Source organism: Protopterus annectens, chromosome 13.part0 (assembly GCF_019279795.1).
Source record: "Protopterus annectens isolate FY-2018-M chromosome 13.part0, PAN1.0, whole genome shotgun sequence".
Taxonomy (NCBI): domain Eukaryota; kingdom Metazoa; phylum Chordata; order Ceratodontiformes; family Protopteridae; genus Protopterus; species Protopterus annectens.
The window spans coordinates 98,867,315-98,887,542 of record NC_056747.1 but is presented as its reverse complement, the minus strand read 5'-3'; the positions used below and the strand labels follow the sequence as shown (position 1 = coordinate 98,887,542).

General features: G+C 39.5%; 1 protein-coding gene across 4 annotated transcripts in view; it reads left to right on the top strand.

Moving 5' to 3' along the window:
• LOC122817620 (golgin IMH1-like) overlaps positions 1-20,228 on the top strand; it is a 283,457-nt gene that overhangs the window by 236,820 nt on the left and 26,409 nt on the right. For 3 of the 4 annotated variants that reach the window (XM_044090667.1, XM_044090668.1, XM_044090666.1), the window contains exon 7: positions 10,271-10,354. The exons of the other annotated variant lie outside the window; for it this stretch is intronic. In XM_044090667.1, the coding sequence (XP_043946602.1) occupies positions 10,271-10,354 (84 nt within the window). The remainder of the gene's footprint in view (positions 1-10,270; positions 10,355-20,228) is intronic. 4 annotated transcript variants of the gene reach the window in all.

Genomic DNA, 20,228 nt, shown 5'->3' with positions numbered 1-20,228 from the left:
GCAGTCATCTCAGACTTAGTTGGCCAAAGCCCTTAGGCCACTCAGAGATGTTGGCTACTCAGAGATGTTGAAAGGCTGAACTCCACAGGCAGGAGGCCTCCTCACTCCAGGAAGGTCTTATTTCCCTATAATGTGTACCACTGAATAGCTCTATTGCATTTGATGCAATGGCTAACAGTTACTTTTTTGTAATTATTTTATTTTACTTTACATGCACACACGTTTGAAATAGTTTCTCTACTTAACATTTTAAAGTTGGTTTAGTGCATGTAATTGATGTTTGGAGTAGTATTTTTACATCTAAAATGATCATTTTGTAACTAATAATTTGTACACACACGCAGATAAATGCAGAATCACAACCTGTCACATAGTACAGAAACTTGGATACACACATGCAAATGGATGCAGACACACAGACATATGTATACAAAGAAATGTGCATGCAGCCGCCTTAGATGTCTGTGATGAAATAAATGCATACATAACACAGAACCACAGTAACACATTTTAACTCATTGCTGTCAGACACATACTGTGCAAATCATTACAACTACCACAGGAGCATATAAACACACACACAGACTACATACTCTCTCTCTCTATATATATATATATATATATATATATATATATATATATATATATATGGCACAGTAATATATTTCAGCTCACTGTTGTCAGACATACACAGTGAAAACCACTGTAACTCCTTCCATGGATGAGCATGCACATGAGATACAGAGGCACACAGACATTAGTAAATGCTGCTGCTGCAGTTACTTGCGTTTCTTTTAGCGATCTGTTTTGTTTTTTTTCCCACTTGCTAACCACAACTTAGAAAAACAGAACTAGAGTGAAAAATGCAGTTAGAAGTTAGCTATCTTATAGTTGTACTTTTCCACTGTAAATCTCTTTTCTGAGAGACATGATTGGCCGGAGAAAATAAAATATCAGCTACATCAAAAGATTATAGTCACAATACTCAGATTTTAATCTAAATTTTATCAGGCTGACAAAGTATATTAATTCAGCCGTATGAACACTAAGCATTCCAGTGAGGTTTGCCGATTCCCTAGGGCAATTTCTAAGCCCCTAATAGTGACTGCTAAGACTTACCCAAATGAAAATCATTATTTATATTACATTACCATTTTAAATTCGTAAGTTGTTGTATATACCCATTAAATGTTCCTACCATCTTACCCCCATTATTGCACAACTGGTAGTTAATATATAATATATGGCATGTCACTGCTAATGAAAGTCCATTATTTATTCTTAATCAGTCAATTTTATTGGTTAATTTTAAATATTTGGATCATAAAAGCAGCATAGCTTCACATCCTTCCTCATGTGGAATTATTGCACTTAAAACTGTATCCCTTCTTAAAATAAAAAGATTCAAGTCAAAGGTATTCAGGAAATATATGTTGTTCCTAAAACAGTTCTGATTTTTTCCCATTTTCCCCAGTATAAAATGACAATTATTTTTAGAAGAACTCTGCTTTACCTTGCTGCAAAAACACTGGTCTCACAGGAGCATGCTGTATAAAGCACTATTTTGGAATTTCTACTGTGAAAAATCTAAAAGTTCTTCAATCTATTACAAATGTTCATTTCATTCACGAGTATCTGTAAACCTTCTGAAATTAAAGCTAGTATAATATAGAACCTCCTTTAAACACTGCTGTAATAATTTATGCAGAGTAATGAAATATATTCCAGTAGTCATAATCAGCATTCTGAGCATTTTTTAATAACATTGCTGTTACCAGCGCTATGAGCTATCTATATGACAGGGTAGAGCCACCACCTTAATTAAAGATTTTAAATGTCACAAAGTTTGATTCACAAATAAAAGTAAAGGAAACCAGGCCAGTGCCCAGCTGACAGGTGTAACAATGTTTAACCAGAGTTTATCATCATCATCATCATTCTTATAGTGCAATTCCCACATAGGTTCATAGGTGTGTACTACGCCAATGGCCCTGGAGCCTTTACAAGCCTAGCCCATAGGATTACCCTGGCATTGTGCCACCTGACCTTAGTTCCCAGTGCCTCTGTCAAGTAGAGCCACTGGAGTTATCCCCAGGGTGAATTTTCTATTTCCCATCCACTCATCAAGATTTCTCTTGAAGAAGGTCAGTGAGGTGCTCTGTCTGACATGTATGGTTAAGTCTATTCCAAATAATGGGCAGTCTCTGGGTTATGAACCTGTCCCTCTAGCATGTTCTGTTGATTGTGGTAATGAGGCCGAGGTCTCTGGAGCATGTGGTGCAGAGGGATTGGGATTTCTTTAGATGTAGCATTTCTAACATAGCTGGGTCAGACATGTCTTTGTAAGTAAAGCAGAGATCGCCTCTAAGTAGGCGACATGAGACAGAGAATAGCTGGAGTTTTTTGAGTCTGTCCATACAGGACAAGTGTTTAAGGCCTAGAATCCTCTTTGTGAGGTAATTTTGCAGCCTCTTCAGTTGTTGCAGGTGTCTAGTGAGGTATATGCCAAATGGGGCACTAAGTATAGACTGGTCAATCCACACGTAGAACAAACAGCAACCAGAGGAAACAGTTCGCACCACTGTTCATTCGTAATATAAAGCGCTTTTCATCTTGTTGATTCGCAAAACGTCTTTAGATAAAATCAGACACTTCAGACTAAATTAAAATACACATTTCCCTTGTCATATGACATAAGGTTGACCAATGACACCTTTCTTTCCTCATTAAAAATAATTAGGTTAAAAAATGAACCCCTTAACTATCGTGGTTAAAACAAAGTCCCATTGCAAACAATAAATGAAGAATAATAACAGTGTCAGTGATACTAACAAGACATACAACATATAAAAAAATGTACAAATGTTCACTATCTCCTGAGACTTAGAAGTTTGTGCGCACATAAAATTGAACAAATTTCGTTTAGTCCTGGATGTTGACAGGATTCTAACCGTAGTTGCCATTAACAGCTCAAGTCTTTCCAATAGTAGTGTGTAAGGACCACCTCGGTTATCCATAGTTAACTGACCTATCACTCTAAACTTAAAACTATGATTTGGGTGTTCTAAAATGTGTCCTGCCAAGGCATTTTCTAGTTTCCCTCTATTAATGCTGTAAATACGTCCATATACCCTATCTCTTAATTTACGTTCGGTCTTTCAGATGTAATAAGCAGGACATAGCTGACACTGTGCTAAATAAATTATCGTCTTAGAATTACAATTGCATTTCTTCTCTATATGATAATTTATGTTTCTTATGTAGAATGATGATCCTTCTACAATAAATTTACACTGTGTACAATACCACACTTGTATATGCTGGGGTATCTCACTGCATGTAAGGTACTCCTCTCTAAAATATTTTTGATATTATTGCCCCTTTTAAAAATTACAGAGTTACTCTACATAACAGAATAAGAAACTCTGAAATCAAGCAAGTTCCTAAAATACAGTCACTGTTTTTCTAGTCTGAGATGAGTAGCTGAGGTGCTATAGGCACCAAGACAGGATTGTGGGTACCTCTGACACGAGAGATGCCAGGTCCAGACTACTGGAAGGAGATGCTAAGGATGACCTCAGAAATGCTTGCTGGAAAAACCTGGAGATTCCTCAGGATAACGTGGGGACTGTTGTTTGGGATAAGGAAGTCTGGTCTCGCCTGCACAGCTTGCTATCATCATGGTCTCATCAGAACAAGCTGTTTATAAGATGAATATATGGGCGAGTATCTTTCAAATCCTTCAACGCCTTAATTTCATTGCCACTCAAACAATAGCCTTCTAGTGCATTCTCAAGTACTCAGGTGTATCTGTTAAGATCTGCAATACCTTTAGCACATAGTTAAATAAAAGCATCTTTCTCATGCATTTTCTGCTAAATATAGTCAAGGTCACATACGTTTTAATGGCTCAGTATGCATAAAAATGAAGGATGATGCAAACATTAATAGCTTCATAACTGTCTCCACTCCAGGCTACACTCTGTCTTAACTTTTGACTGACAGAGCTCAACGTTGCAACCATTATGCTGATAACAATATTAAACTACTTATACCGGAAGTTTAGTTTCATATCCTACATGATGAGTAACCTAGCCAGGTCCCATACACCCTCTATTCTATTTTCTGTCAGTCTTTCATCATACGTCTCGCTCTCTCTCTCACTTTCCCCATCTCCACCTCTTTCCATAATATTTTATTTGCATCCATATGCTCTGTCCTATTCCCTCACATTTGAATGATTCTTCCTTAATAAGCCTCACTTGTGTTTCCTTAACATCACTTAAACGTATCAATTCAACAGCTACTGTTTGTACACTACTCCTCCTTTGGCAATTAAAACTATTAACTCAATAATATGCATTAACACAGTTATTATGGCAGAACTAACAATGTTTACCACTTTAGTAAGGTTATTACGCAAGACATCAACATTTTGAATGCCTTCTTATGTCCATTGTCTACTGTATTTCTCTCTAAAGTTAATGTATTTTTTTTTTCTGCGACCTGAAAAAGAAATCACCTTTCATTTATAAATGTGTTGTATCTTTGCTTTTATTATTTCTGCGAGTACGGAATATGTATGTTTGTGTGTGTGTGTGTGTGTGTGTGTGTGTGTGTGTGTGTGTGTGTGTGTGTGTGTTAACATGCATTTCAGAAAGAAAAACTGCAGTTCAATGAAGGAAATTAATATTTTATTTCTACATACAATACATTGACCTTATCAAATAAATATTTTCTGATTCCCTGTATCATATCCAATACTTCAAAATGATCTTGCCCTGTTTTTGTCTCCATTCTAATGATGTGTACCCCACTGTCCCTGCCCATCACTGAATCAACCAGCCCTTCATCTTAGTCCCAGATTAACTCCATTTCTGGGCTGAGATGGATGCAGACCATAAGGGTGTCCTGAGTGGTATTGCTATGACTGCTTCAGCTTGAGGATTATTTTCTTTATGAACTACCCCCGAGCTCACCTATTTATGTCCAAAGGCTACTATGATCTATGGACCACACACCTCCCCCAAGTGCGTGACATAGACAAGCATCTTCCCTCCCTCCTCCCTGGGATGCGAATACCTGTTCCTCCTTTCTGGCACTCAGATGCTTGAGATGCTAATCAAACCTGGGCCATAGTTAGAGCTGTATCTTTCTATGCTACAGTACTGGCCTGATCTTTCTCTCTTATTGTGTGGCAAAATTATTAGGTTCATAGGTTCATACTAGGCTATCTGCCCTAGGGCATTTATAAGCCTAGCCAGAATGTGTTTGGCTTTCTCCACCCATTTTAAATTTATTTTGCTATGCCCTTTTCCTCTGTCTAACAGTGACACAGAAGTGATACCTGGGGTAAACCTATGATCTCCCATCCACTCATCAAGATTCCTCTTGAAGAGAGTCAATCAGGGACTCTGCCTAACCTGGACTGGGATTTTATTCCATAGTGAAGGAACCCTCTGGGTTATGAAACTGTCCCTCCAGCATGTCCTATTTATTTCAGTGCTGAGGTTCAAGTCTCTCGTAGCTCCGATGGGATTTGGATTTTTGAGGTGCAGCATGTCCCTTAATTCCGGGTTGGACATGGCCTTATACGTCAGGCACAGGTCACCTCTGAGCAGGCGGTATGCCACTGAGTAGAGCTGGAGTTTCTTTAACCAGGCAGCATATGGCATCTGTTTGAGCCCTTTGATCCTCTTGGTGAGGTACTTTTGGGGTCTTTCCAGTTGCTGCAGGTGTTTGGTAAGGTACATCCCAAAAGGGCATTGTACTCGATTATGGGCCTGATGAGGGATGAGTAAAGAGGCACGATGACCTCCCCTAATCTAGATGTGAATCCCTTCATGATTAGGTGGGCTATATAAAATGTTTTTCTAACCACTTTGGCCACGTGGTTGTCAAATGAGAGATTGCTATCAACTTGGGTCCCCAGGTCCCTAATTACTTCTTCTGTACTTAATGGATTACCACCTATGTGGTAATTTGTGGGCACTTTGTTTTGCCAAAGGGATGACTATACACTTTTTGGCATTTAGCTTGAGGCCATGGCTCTGGCACCAGTTGTCTGTTTCTATGAGGCCCTTTTGGAGGATGCTTGTGTCGGCTGGAGAGTTGATTATCAGTTTGCAGTCATCTGCGAACTTGGTCAGCCACAGTCCTTCCATGTTGGCCTGTACCTCTGAGAAATATATACCAAACAAGAGAGGTCCCAGGTCTGAGCCTTGTGGGACGCCACTTGTAACTGGTTTGGAGTCTGACATGACTCCAGCAATTCAAACCATGTGGGTTCTGTCCTTGAGCCAGTTTGCAACCCATCTAGTGTCATAGGGGTTTATATTTAAGCTGGTGAGCTTATCTATAATGCCCGAGTGGGGTATTGGCTTTTGCGAGGTCCAGGTAGGCTGTGTGGACCACCTTCCCTTCGTCAATGGCCTTGGTGACTGTTTCAAAGAAGTCAACCAGGTTTAAGAGGCAGGATCTGCCCTTAACAAAGCTGAACTGGGTAGGATCCAGTGTCTGTAGGTCCCCAATATCTTTATTTATGAGGTCCATGATGATCCTTTCCATAGCTTTGCAGACCAAGCTAGTCAGGCTTATGGGGCGATAGTTTCCAGGGTCCGTTGAGGCACCACCTTTGTGGAGAGGGACCACTGTTGCTGTACGCCACTCTTTGGGTACATATCCTGTAGTAAGGCTGAGACTGAACAGTAGTTTTATGTTTGGGTTTAGCTCTTCTTGGAGTCCATGTAGGATGCAGCCTGGGACACCGTCTGGTCCCATTGATGCTGTGTTTTTTTGCTTTGGAGAGGGTGGCTCCCACCTGAGCATTTGAGATGTCAGGGGGGCAGCACTCTGCTGGGATAGATATTTGCCCTTTTGGTGGGGAGGGGGGGAGAAGTTTGCGCTGAACCTGTCAGCTAGGATGTTGGCAATGTCTGTGGGATCAGTGTATTTTTTGTCATTTTGGACTAATTCTGAGCATATCTGGGAATTACCACCCAGGTTCCTAACATAACTAAAGAAAGCCTTGTGATTATCCTTAGTGTCCTGTGCAATTTTTCTCTCAAAGCAGGCCTTTGATGATTTTATTTTTTGCTAATACTGATCAGAGATGCCTTCCCTTTTTGGGATTTTGCTCTATCATGTAGTAGCTTCCTCCTTCTATTGTATAGTTTGTTTATGGCTGGGGTCCACCAGACAGGTCGTCTGCCTTTGGAGGATTGGGTCTTGGTTTTATTTGGGATTGCATGATCCATGCATTCCTGAAGGTGTTCATAGAATGCATTTATAAAGGATTCTGCGGTCTGGGCTGTATTTTCCACAGGCCCGGAGGCTTTGAAGGATTCCACCTCGGTTTTGAGGAGTGTGAAATTTGCTTTAGAGAAGTTTTTCACTGTGGTTTTCTGGGCAGGATATGAATATCCAGTGAGATCAGTTTATGGTCTGATCTTACCAGTGAGGGATACACTTCTGGTCTGGAGCATAGTGTCCCCATGTTGGTGATGATCAGGTCCAGTATATTTTCCCCTCTTGTGGGAGTGGTAACAAGTTGTTCCATAGCATTTGAGTTTATGAATTCTAGGAACCTTTGGGCAAGGGTGTTGGAGCTAGAGTAATGCTCCCAATCTATGTTTGGGTAGCTAATATAATGGTGTTGACCTTCATATTTTCCAGTGTTCTCGTGGGGTTCCTGTGTTTGGGAGGGTGGTCTGTAGCAGGCTATAAACTGGAAGGCAGTTTTACCCACTGTTAGTTGCACATGGATGGTCTCTGATGCTTCGTGCTTTGCCACCAACCTGGAGGTGTGGGTATCTTTGATGAATATCCCTCCTTTGTGGTTCGGTCCAGGTTTTGGGGTTGAAAAGCATGGTATGAGGTATAACCTGGTAGTGCTGGGGTGCTCGTCCTGAACCAGGTTTCTGTTACTGCACAGATATCTATGTTCTCCATGCTAAGGAGAGTTTCAGTGAGTGCATCTTGAGGTTTAGACTTCTGGCATTGAGTAGCATTACTCTTAGTTTCTTATCCCTTGTGCTACCTATGGAGGTGGGTTTGTCTTTTGAGCCTTGCCTAAAAAGGCACTGGTGACAGGTGCAAGTATCATCCCAAGCTGACAGGCATTGAATGACACCAGTACTTAAGCCTATTGTTGAAATTGATCATCTTGTCTTCATATTGTGGCATCATTCTTGGTGAGGGTAAGATGCTACCTGGGCTACATGCTCAGAGAGTTTCATGTAGTCCAGGAGGTACATCTCAGGTCATTCACACCAGCATGGACCCTTCTCCTTGTTCAGCCTGGTGATAGTCACCTATTACAAGTGTATCAGGTGTGTTGTTTGTGTCTGCTTTGGAGGTCTCTGCTGCTTAGGCAGATCTTTATTTAGAGCCTTTTTGTGTGATTATGTGTTTGGTTTGCTGTCATGGTAGGTCTATGTGAGACTGGAATTGTAGTGAGTGTGGTTTCCTTCTCCTCCTGACTGGTTATGCCAGTACTGAGTTAGTTTGGCTATATGGTTGCATCTCTCACATGTGTTGGAATTTGTTGGGAGGAGGAGAGGGTTTGCCTCAAGATTCCCATATTCACCAGCTGGACGAATAATATTGGGAATTCCTTTATAATTGAAAACAAGGGCCAATGGGTTAATTTTAGTGCTGACTTATAATTGCTTTAGTGAACAAGTGCCAGGTAACAAGTGCAATGTGTTACAGGTAACTTAAATGCAAAACGACAAACAGTAACTTTCTTTCAGGAAATAAGTACAGTAAGCAATGCAGATATCGAAATAACAAGCATACAAACAAAGCTAGATTCAGCAGGCCTGGATCTAGTCTATGCTACAATTTCAGTAAGATACAGTTCAAATATTCAGGCACTATAAACCTTTAACCAGAATTTCCAGCTCAGAGGGCAGCAGTCCCAGCCTCTCCACCACCACAAAAAAGACCACGAACCTTCTTAATGTAAAATAACTGGCCTGAAGCCCAAGTGCTTAAACCAGAGCTAATACACTTTAAGAATAACAGACACTGAGCTCTCAATCAGCAGTTTCCAACCTAGAAGGATGTAAGCTACCTGTCCTGCCACCACAGTGCATGCCACAAACCTTCCTACTGTAGAACAACTGGTCTGAAGCCCAAGTGCTTAATCCAAAAGACTTAGAATGATAGCTACACTTTAACCAAGTTACTACCAAGCAGTAATAAATACAACTGAATACTTTAAATAATGCCTGGATTAGTGCTCAAGTTATACAAACAAAGCTAGATTCAGCAGGCCTGGATCTAGTCTATGTTACAGCAAACAAGGTGTACCAATTTCAGTAAGAAGAAATTCAGATATGCATGCACTATAAGCCTTCAACCAGAAATTCCCAGCTCAGAAGGGCAGAGTCTAGCCTCTCCTCCCACAAGAGTGCAGACCACGAACCCTCTTAATGTAAACAAATTGACAAATTGTTTGGATTAACAAATTGTTTGGAAATAAAACTTCGAGTTACAGTTGCTAGCTATTTTGTGAAGATGAGTTGATAAGCTGGACATCAGTCAGACTGACCAAGCACTGACATAAACCTGAAACTGAGGAGGTGCCAGGTAAGTAGGGGAATACGAGACATCAGCTTACTATATGCTACCCCTGATGCCATTTCTTGCTAAGTATGACAATTACTGTTTACAAAGGAGGTCACTGCAGTTAAAATTCCTCTTTCACTAAAGTACAGCAACCTTGGAGTTGATCACTTTTGTTAAGAGGGTACATGAGGCAAAGCCCTCTAAATGAACACAGGTCTTGAAGTCCACTTAAATTTATTTTAGCTAAATTCAAATTGAGGTGCAGAATCACAACATGAAACCTGCCTTTGGACGTAGCATATATTGCTTTTCCAGACTGAAGCAAAAAAAAAAATTCATTATATGCTGTAATGCTTCAGCAGGTTTGTGCCATGGTTTCTTCCCTCTCCTCCATTGGGATAAGTGCGTACACACAGAAACACATATACATACAAGGCAGGCAGGTATGTTAACTTTCACACACACAGACACACACATATACGTACAAGGCAGGTATGTTAACTTTACATGTGTCCTACAACAGAAACATTTTGCTACTGCATTATTAAAATTAGTGTGTTTTCGATTTGTACCAGTGTTTTGTGTGTGTGTGTGTGTGTGTGTGTGGGGGGTCAAGACAGACATGAACATAAAATGGTCCAGAGAAAGCATTTTATTCTGTTTACTATGGTAAGGTATTTATTTTCCTGATTTAAAGAGAATGTAACTAAACTGGAGAATGAAGTTGCTGACCTAGCGGAAGAAAACTCAGTTTTGAACAAGACTGCCTTTGCTTTGCAAGGTAAGGAAACCATTCGCCATTTCTATCAATGAATAGAGTTTTGACTATTTACATTTTAACGTACACATTTATGTTAAACCACATGATATTTAGCACAAGTTGTTGCTTTACGTATTTTATACCATTTACTCTAAGAGGACTGCATGAAATTTGTTGATCCTTTTGTGAATCAGGTGAACTGCTTGTGAACGAATAATTATATATTCCATTTTTTGTGCGAAAGTCCTGACTTGTTTTGAATGCACTCTACCATCTCTTTGGTATGGTCATTCAGTAGTTTACGAAACAGACACCTTAATGAAAAGGGAAATAGTGACCCCTGTTTGAAGACTGAAGCTAAGACGACCCCCCCCAAATTCGGTGTAGAATTCATTTAATAGCAACTGGCATGCACATGTATTTTTAATATATTCACTTGAAAATGAACAAGCAAAGCTATTTTATTTTTAAATAAAAAGATTAACTTTCAATCTGGTAATGTAGGTTAGTGCTACCAATTGCTTTCTTAAAGAAGAAACTGGTCCATTGATAATTTAATTTAAACAAAATCACAGAAGTTGTGAAACATTTCATTTTACATTCAAGGTGCAACTTAGTGAGCCCTTTAAACTTATACTCTGTAAGCTTCCAGAGGGTTTTCTGGTAAGTAATAAATACCATATTTCCCCGGAAATAAGACCGGGTCTTATATTCTTTCCCCCGATGAAATACGCATTAGGGCTTATTATCAGGGGATGCCTTATTTACCCGCACCGTACAACAATCTACCTTCATTTATTCATGTACAAAAATCGACATTTATTAATCAACACAAATTGACATTTATTCATGTACAAAAATCGAAATTTATTAACGAACACAAATCGACATTTATTCATGTACATAAATTGACAATTATTTCATACTTTTCTATTATTGGGCAACAGTTCTAATAATGGGTTGACAGTTGTGTGAGAATTCTACATAAACAGTGCAACAAACATTTCATCTTCAGAATACCTGCACCTTGGCTTTCACAGTTATTCAAATACAGTCATGTCATCTTCTTCTGGAACATTGTCATAAGTGTCCAACCCCTGAATTTTGGCCTGAATTTCTTGCAACTCCATTTCCTGTAACACCATTGGCCCTAATCTGTCATGCCTAGCAATAGACCTCTCCTTAAATGAGGACTACTTGTCCAAGTAGCCTGCTCGTAATGTATTGGCAACACAGCTGTCAGTGATTTTATCCCATGAATTTTTCACCCAAGTCACAACCTCTTGCAGGCTAGGCTTCACAAATATATAGGCCCTAGGGCTGATAGCCTAGTACCAACCTATGAACCTATAAAGGAAATTCACCCCAGGGATCACGTCAGTCGCCCTGCTAGACAGGGGTCCAGGAAAGTAAATAATGTGGGAAGAAATAGCCAGGGAATTGTTATGGCTAGGCTTGTATAGGCCCTAGGGCTGATAGCCTAGTACCAACCTATGAACCTAAGTTTCCATGCTGATTTCTCTCCATTCTTTTTTCAATGTAGTCATTGAGTTCCATGCAAAATGGTCCTTGAATGGCTTGTTTATTGCAATATCAAGAGTTTGGAGACAGGCAGTCATTCCTGTGGGAATCATTATTTGATCTATTCTTCTCTGTGCTAGGAATTTCTTCATGTCTTTAGTGCGGTGAGTGCTGGCTGAATCCCAGACTAGCAGACCTCTTTCGCCACCTCGCAAAACAAGTGGCAGCATTACATCGACCCACTTCCTAATAACTGCTTGTGTGCACCAGGCTTTTTCGGTTTCAAGAATGTAAATGCCTGAAACAAGTTCAATCTTATCTTTCTTACCCTTACCAATGATTAGAGGTGGGATTTTCTTTCCATCTACACAAATTGCCAAAATACAGGTAGCACGTGCACTCTTGTAACCAGTGGAGGGAATGTAGACTGACAAGGCACCCCTCTGATCAATTGTTGTTTGAGATCCTTGGCCCATAATCACTGCAGTTTTATCCATAGCAATCATGTTGGAGAGTTGGTATTTAGAAAAGTCAATGCCATCAACAAAGGACTTGAATGCAAGTGCACGTTTAATAACTTCAGTACCTTCCAGCTTGAACAGTGTTGTTGATCTTCTTAGAGACAGTTCATATCACTGAAGGAAGCCATCTAGCCAATGTTGTGATGCTTTGAATTCTTCTGGGGATATTTCTAACTGTGGTGCCATTGTAAGGGCAAATGCTTGAATATCAGCCCTGTGCACAACCAAAGGCTTTGCTCTCATGTTAGCAATCCACTTACAGATGATGTCTTCAAGCTCAGGAAAAAATGGTTGCTGACCTGATCCACACTTACACTTCTTAGCTTTTCCCTCATCGGCCTGTTGACTGAGGCTATCGTAAGCTGCAAGCCATTTTCAGACCATTCAGAGATCTAACTTCATCTCTTTACAGAAAGCCATCAGATTATTTCTCTGCGAGTCCTCCACGATTCCTTTCTTGTACTCAACGGAATAGCTCTTTCTTTTTGCACTCATCTTGTGTCGGGGGGGCTTAATTGAAGACTAATGAGAACAGAGTGGCAACACAAAATGGCACTGGTTATGAAGAGAAGACACAACCACAGCTGCTCATTATCATGAGCGCGTGCTTTACACGCGTTGTCTGTACTTTGATCAAAGTACACCTGCAGGGGTTTATGGGCCAAGGATCTCAACAGTCAAGTGTGAGTGATGATTAGGGTTACAGTAAGAAATGTGGAGGACTCCCAGGGAAAGAATCTTATGACTTTCTGCAAAGAGAAGAAGTTGGGTGTCCAAATGGTCCAAAAATGATGAGCAGAGTATGATAACCTCAGTCAACGGGTGTCAATATCATTATTTTATAATTCAACACGTCTGTTGTGTGTTGTTGATGATCTTAACTGGGGCTTATTTTTGGGGTAAGACTTATATCATGACCACTCTGGAAAACCAGGTTAGGCCGTATTCTCTGGTTAGGTCTTATTTAGAAAGAAATACGGTACTATGGTTCAGAAGCATAAGATACTGTGTGAAGTGAAGTTTTCTCATATCCATTTTTAGGAATGATTCCTTTAAACAATCTAAAGGTTAGTAGTCAACTCAGTATTAGTTCAGCAGTTATCAATATGAACAGTGAAAATGACGTAAACATGAGCACCCTTTCCACTTCTAACAATTGCAAGAGAAGAATTAGCCATCACCATGGATAAAAATTAATGCTACTCCTCTTTTCCTTAACGATTTCCAGTCATTTTCCTTCATACTTGGTCAGTGCCAGTTTTCTTGTTCTCTTCAGCACATTACCTTAGTTATTTTTATAATGGATTAACTCCAAACATCTCACTGTACAGTAGAGAGTTGATTATCCAAATTAATTGGGACCAAGGGTAGTTTTGGTAATTAAACATACATTGAACTGGATAAAAACTTCTAAAATCTTGTTTTCTCTTCACTTAAGGAATATACTTTTCAACAATTCAGCAAGTCCACTGGACAATAAAGAATATTTTTCACACACAAGCTGGCTACTGGCTCAAAAAAGACGTTCAAGCTAATATGTATAACGTTTACATATTCAGAATTTAAAAATTTTCCTGCCCAAAAACTTTGGAAGACTGGGTTCAGATAATTGACGTTTCAGATAACCGACTCTACTGTAATTTGAAATAGAGGCAAGCTGGTATATTTGGTATACAGTTCCTCTCCACACTTTTTTTTTTTTTTTTGTATTTACTCCTACCACTTTCTATCTCTAGTTGCAGTGTTCTATACTGCCTAAACAAGCAACGTAATCATGGATGTCCCCAGTGGACCAACCACGGCTCATCTCAGTAAAGTTGCCAAGCCAATTGACTGCCACATCAATCCTTCCTGCCCCTAAGCTAAGTCCTTCATTGCCCCAAGCTACTACTTGTCATGAAACACCGTTCTAACCTACATTATTGCAAAGGAAACATGTATGGTGCAATTCTAAAAGCCAAATGCTCACTGGATGGAGGAACAGAATAATGTATGTTGCCTGACACTGGTCTAATTATGGTAATCTTTGACTATCCTGTACTAAAGTACAGTTACAAGGCAATTGCACTACACTGATATGAGAATATCACTATACTGGCATTTAAGTCATATCTCTCAGATGTTTCCCACTTTGAGACATTCCTAATTCTGCTTCCAAATTCTCCTATATCCCTCAAAATGTTGTCATCTTTCTAATCAAGCAATGAAGCCTATACTAATTAACACACCTCTGTTGTCATTGCTACATACTCTTCATTCATCTGGAAATAAATATTGATACAATTGCTTTTTGGAGCATTACAACGCATAGTATCACTCTTTCAACTATGTCCTCAGTTCAGGCCTTGTTCTTGCTCATTATGGCTAGGGTGATTCTTGAGGTAAGTATTTGTGAGCAATAAGTGTTAAGACAGGTACTTAGTACCACAGTGGTGGTATTACAATGGTGAAGATCCCTGAACATTTCTATTTCTAGGACTGATTTAGCCCTACATAGGATATCCCTATTTTTGGAGGTATGGCACTAATTTTAGGCTTGATTTATCCCTTCATACAATTTTCTGGATCCCCCACACGTGATTTTTGAAGTTGTCTAGTATACAGAAAAACACACTATTTGACCAACATACTGGTAGCAACAGCAAAGAAAGAGCAAACGCATCTTACATTTCCCATTTTCTTAAGCAAAAATAAATGACTGCATGGGATATACTCTTGCAATACAGTTCGTTAGAGTCTACAATTTTGTCTCTGATAATGTGCTTATATTTTCCATCATTTTTATCACAGTTTTTTCAAACGTGTTTCTAAGTAGTATCCCAAGTTCCTGTTTTTAAGCAGGATGAGTCATGTGATTTTGATATTCAAATTGTATGCTAATTAGATGGCCACATTTTGCTTCGCTGAATGTTCCTATTTTTCAAGGGCCTTTGCTCCTGTTTTCAATGGCTGCAGGTAGAGAGGTATGCAATGTTTGATCTACCAGAGTAGTGATGTCCTAATTATCTAGCACATAATGACTGGGAATGTGCCAGAAACCTGCTGTAACACACCAGTGCTATAATATTGCATTGTAATATTGCAATTGTGTTATACTGTTCTGTCATGATGCTTATGTCATACTGATGCTGTATCGCAGAAATGATGTCAACACAATGTTGCACCACAACATTAATATCAGAATGCTGCTGCACAATCACAGTAATATCAGAATATTTTTGAATCACTGTAATAATGTCAGAATGTTAATGCATCAGAGCATTATGGTCAGAATTCTGCTCTACTACATCAATGATGTCAGAGTGCCACAACCACTGTATTACAGAAGGCTGCTAAGTCAAAGTAGTGGTGTGTTAGAATGCTGTCATATCATAGCAATGATGTTATAATGCTGATATATCTCAACAATGACATCAGAATGTTAGTGTACTGCAGCAGTGGTTTCAGAATACTTCTGTATCACAGCAGTCAGAAGGTTCTGCATTATAACAATGATACCAGAATGCTGCTCTGTCACAACTATGTCAGAATGCTAATATAGCACAACAATATTAGAATGCAACTACATCACAGCAGTCAGAAGGTTCATACATCGTAGCAGTGATGTCTGAATATGGTGCTGTCACAACAACTATGTCAGAAAGTTACAAAAGTATTCCATTGCTTTCTGAATCATGGTGTACCGCACACTCATGACAAATCAAAAAGCTACTGCTACTCCACAAAAAAGTGAAAATGCTGCTGTACTGCAGTACTGCTCAGACACTGTTATTTTACCACTATAGTGTTACTGTAATGCTACAGTATCACTACAGCGTTGCAGTACTAATGGAATGTTACAGCATCAGTATAAAGGTGTGAAAATAATGCTGTACTAACTGTCAGTGTTAAAATATACCACAGACGTACTTCAAAAATGTTACAACTCGGTAGCAGTTTTGAGGATCCCTAATATACATGCAAGTCCTGATACTTTTGAAAATAAAATGAAGCCTGACAAAGTTAGTGAATTCCAAGGTCCACTGTTATATTCATAAAGCTTTTTTTGCAGGCTGCTTTGCCCACCTAGACTGCCCCATTCCTACTACTTGTATGTACTAAAACTGAGGCTGGTTTTCATTGGAGTAAAAGGAATTCTCCGAGAAACTCTAATGTGAATATTAGTTTACTGTCTCCTTATTTACAGGTAGAATCTTGCTGTTCTTAAGATATTAGTAATGGCTGCCTGGCATTCATAAGACACACCAGTTTTTTTGATAACTGTTATAATATACGTGTGCTGTCAAAATGTTATTGCATCACAGCAGTGACAATAGAATGTTGTGGTACAGCTATGATGTCAAAGTGCTTCAGAGCTGTAAATATGATGTCAGCAGTGTTCCACACCAAAGGCACAATATCAGAATCCTGCAATGATGTCATAACTGTACTGCTCAAAGCAGTATTTGTAGAATGATGAGGCAATTTGTTATACCATAGAAATTATACCCATAGTTACTCTGATGCTCCCTAGTATGGTACAGTACCACACCATACTACAGTACAGCACTAAAATTGACAGCCTGCATTCATGCTACATTAATGAATTAGATTCTGTTTATATACACTTAGTTATGAAATTTCAAGTAATGGGACTGAAAATGCTCGCTATTGTGAGTCATGTAGAGTTCAGACTTAATAATTAGCAGAGATGGGGAACACGGCCTCTGCACTGGGATGTACAGGAGAGCAAAGTCTCCCTATAAAATGTAGTATATTATGGAAGAGAATTTGGGGATTTTTTACAACAGTTATGCAATTTTTGTGCTTTACTTTTCAAAGATGCAGGCCCCTGTACCTCACACTTGAAATAGGGAAGTTGATTAATTGCTATAATATTACTACATGTTACCTGCCATGGTGATAGGAGATGCTTTACATACTATAAACAATATCAGAGTATTCAAACAGCACAGAAATGATATGACAGGAATGCTGTAGTGCCACAGCAGTGCTATTACATTGTTAGTGTTACCATACTGCTGTTGGTGTGCTACAGTGTTACTTAGAACAGTACTGTTGTAAATACACCTGTGACGGTGGAATACTGCAGTGTCACAGCAGTGCTGTCACAATGTTACTGTGTTACCGCAGTGCTATCAGTGTGTTACAATGTTACTTAGAACAGTACCATTGTAAAAAACACCTGTGATGTTGCAATACTGCAGTGTCACAATTGTGGTATGATATCAAGAACCAGGTAATGGACAGGGTGACATTCTATAGTTCGAATAAAATTTCTGAATTTCTAAGAGTTTCTGTATTCTCTCTCTCATTTTCTAATAAGGGTGGTGTGCAGACCGTCACATCCATTGCTGTTAGCCATCTCATCTATGGAGATCACAGCAGTAATAAGAGAATGCATTGTATACCTCTCAATTGCTTTGTTCCAGAATTGTGAACAAATCTAAAAATAAGGAGGGGGAACAAAGGCCCAAAACAGGAAAAACTTTAAAAAAAAAAAACTTTAATTCACTTAAAGTTAATTGAACAAAAGGTGTTGCATCAACATGCATTCTTTTCAACAATTAGTAGTATGGGCCCTTGACTGACCACAATCTTCATTTATTTAAATGAAAATCAAAATTTTTATGAGAAACAACGTGAAAATATGAGGCAAGATCAGGGACATTGTATAAACTTAAGGACAGAGGAGAGGTGCTTGCACAATGCCGCAAGTAATGATGTAAAAGGAGTAGGTAAATATTTCTTATATCAGACAAATATGGGCCAGTGACAAGGTGTGTAATTCAGAGGTGCCTAGATATAAAATGTAGAATGACATGTAAGGGAAAGATGGAGCAGAGCAACAATCTGCATAAATGAGGGTACTGGATGTGAGGTAAGAGATGATGAAGGGCAGCAAAGAAGGAATGTGGTGCGGGTAAGAATCAAAGTTAAGTGGTCTGACAATTAAGGTAGAGGAATGAGTGGGAGGGATCCAATGGATTGTGTCACCCCAGACTTAAAATAACACAGGACAAAGATGAAAGACTAAAGGAAATTTGCAGGAGAAAGAGTGTAAATACTCATAGGAAGTACTTACTCTGATAGTATCAGACTTGGAGATTCCACATTCCAGAGTGAGGAGATGTAGGAGTTCATATGAGGAGTTCAGAAGGGATATAAGGTGGCCAGGGGCAGCTTCCAGTAGCCCCAGAATTGATTCCATCAGCCTTCATTTGCCTACTGTGCAACACTGAGCAAGTCTCAACCACACAGTGCTCAGGGATAACTGGAAAAAGCAAGCTATACTTTCCATTGGACTCCATGACTAGCATCTACTGATAAACCTAACAGGATATAATTTTGAGCTTGGTATTAACCAATCAGAATATGTGCATGTTGTGGCTGTCCAGGTCAGGGCACCATTAGCAAAAAGTGATCATGCCGATATTTGATTTAGGCGAGGAAAATGAAAAGATGACAAAGGCAGTATTACGAGTGTTTACAAGTGTGGATTATGGTGCGCTAGGGGAGGTGGCCAATGATGACATAGAAGAAGGGGAACAAACTGAGGCAAGAAAGAAGCTATGACAATGGAATAGGAGTGGAGCAATCAGCAAGAGGGACAATGAGTAGGTGGAGCTGTCATAGCTTCAGGAGGCTACGAAAAAAGGCAACAAAGATGGTTAGGTCATCACAAGTGTGAGCTGAAAGGGAATTAGTAGAAGCAATCTAGCAGAAAGATGGAGGGAAAAGAGACAGAACTACCCAATTTGTGCAAAGATGGAAGGAAGATTACAGAAGACAGGAAAAAAAAGAAGTACTGAATGAATAATTCCATTCAGTCTTCACAAAAGAAAATTAGGGAGGTTACCATGCCGGGAGAGAGGTAGGATAGAGCTGGGAAGAGAGTGGATAAACACCAGGATAGATGTTCGGAGGGAAATGGCTGGCCTTATGGAGGGAAGATCAAAAAGATCAGAGAGGCTACCTCAGAGAGTCCAAAGAAAGTGAGCCAGTATGTTGGCAAATACTCTGCTGGACATCTTCAGCCAATCACTAGCTAGTGCAGAAGTGCCAGAGGATTGAAAGACATCAGGTTTTGGGGGGGGGGGTTAGATATCTGGAACTATAGGTCTCATTGTTTAAAAGCAATACCAGGGAAGATTATAGGAAATATTCTGAGGATAAGGCTGATACCCTATTTAAAAGACAACAATCAACACCTGTTCATAGTCAGGAAGAAGAGTTGCTCAGTCCTGATCCAGTATTATGACGGGGTTACAGGTGAACTTGACAGGGGAGTTTCAATAGACAAACTACCTAGCTTCAGCAAGGCCTAAGACAGGACCAAGATTCAGGAACTGGTTAGCTACATGGGTAAATGGTAGGACAGAAAAGTTGTAGAGAGAAAGGCATTGCCAAAAACTATGAAACTGACTTTTATTCCGTCACTTGTAATCTCAGGGAATGGTATACAATTAACTGTTTGAAGTATCATCCGCATCTCCATGTATGAGTCTGCCAAAGCTCTACTGCCACTCCCATGGAGAACACTCTCTCCCCACACATCTACAGCCTCCACTTTTATTTATTTATTCCAAGTTTGATTACCGGGGAAGTCCACTGGGCCCACAGAGCCCATTTTCAGTGGAGGCCCGGGGAGAAAGCTCCATGAAACAGATTACAGTAAAGATAGCAGGCCAATAAAAATAAAAGTACAAGTACAAATATATATAAAATAATGCAAAGTGTGAGCAATATTGCCCATAGTGGAAAAATATTGTGCAGATACATTTTAACAAATTCACATAGTTAAAGTCAAAAGCTATTTACAGAGTGTGAGAGATTGTATGGGAATTATCTAC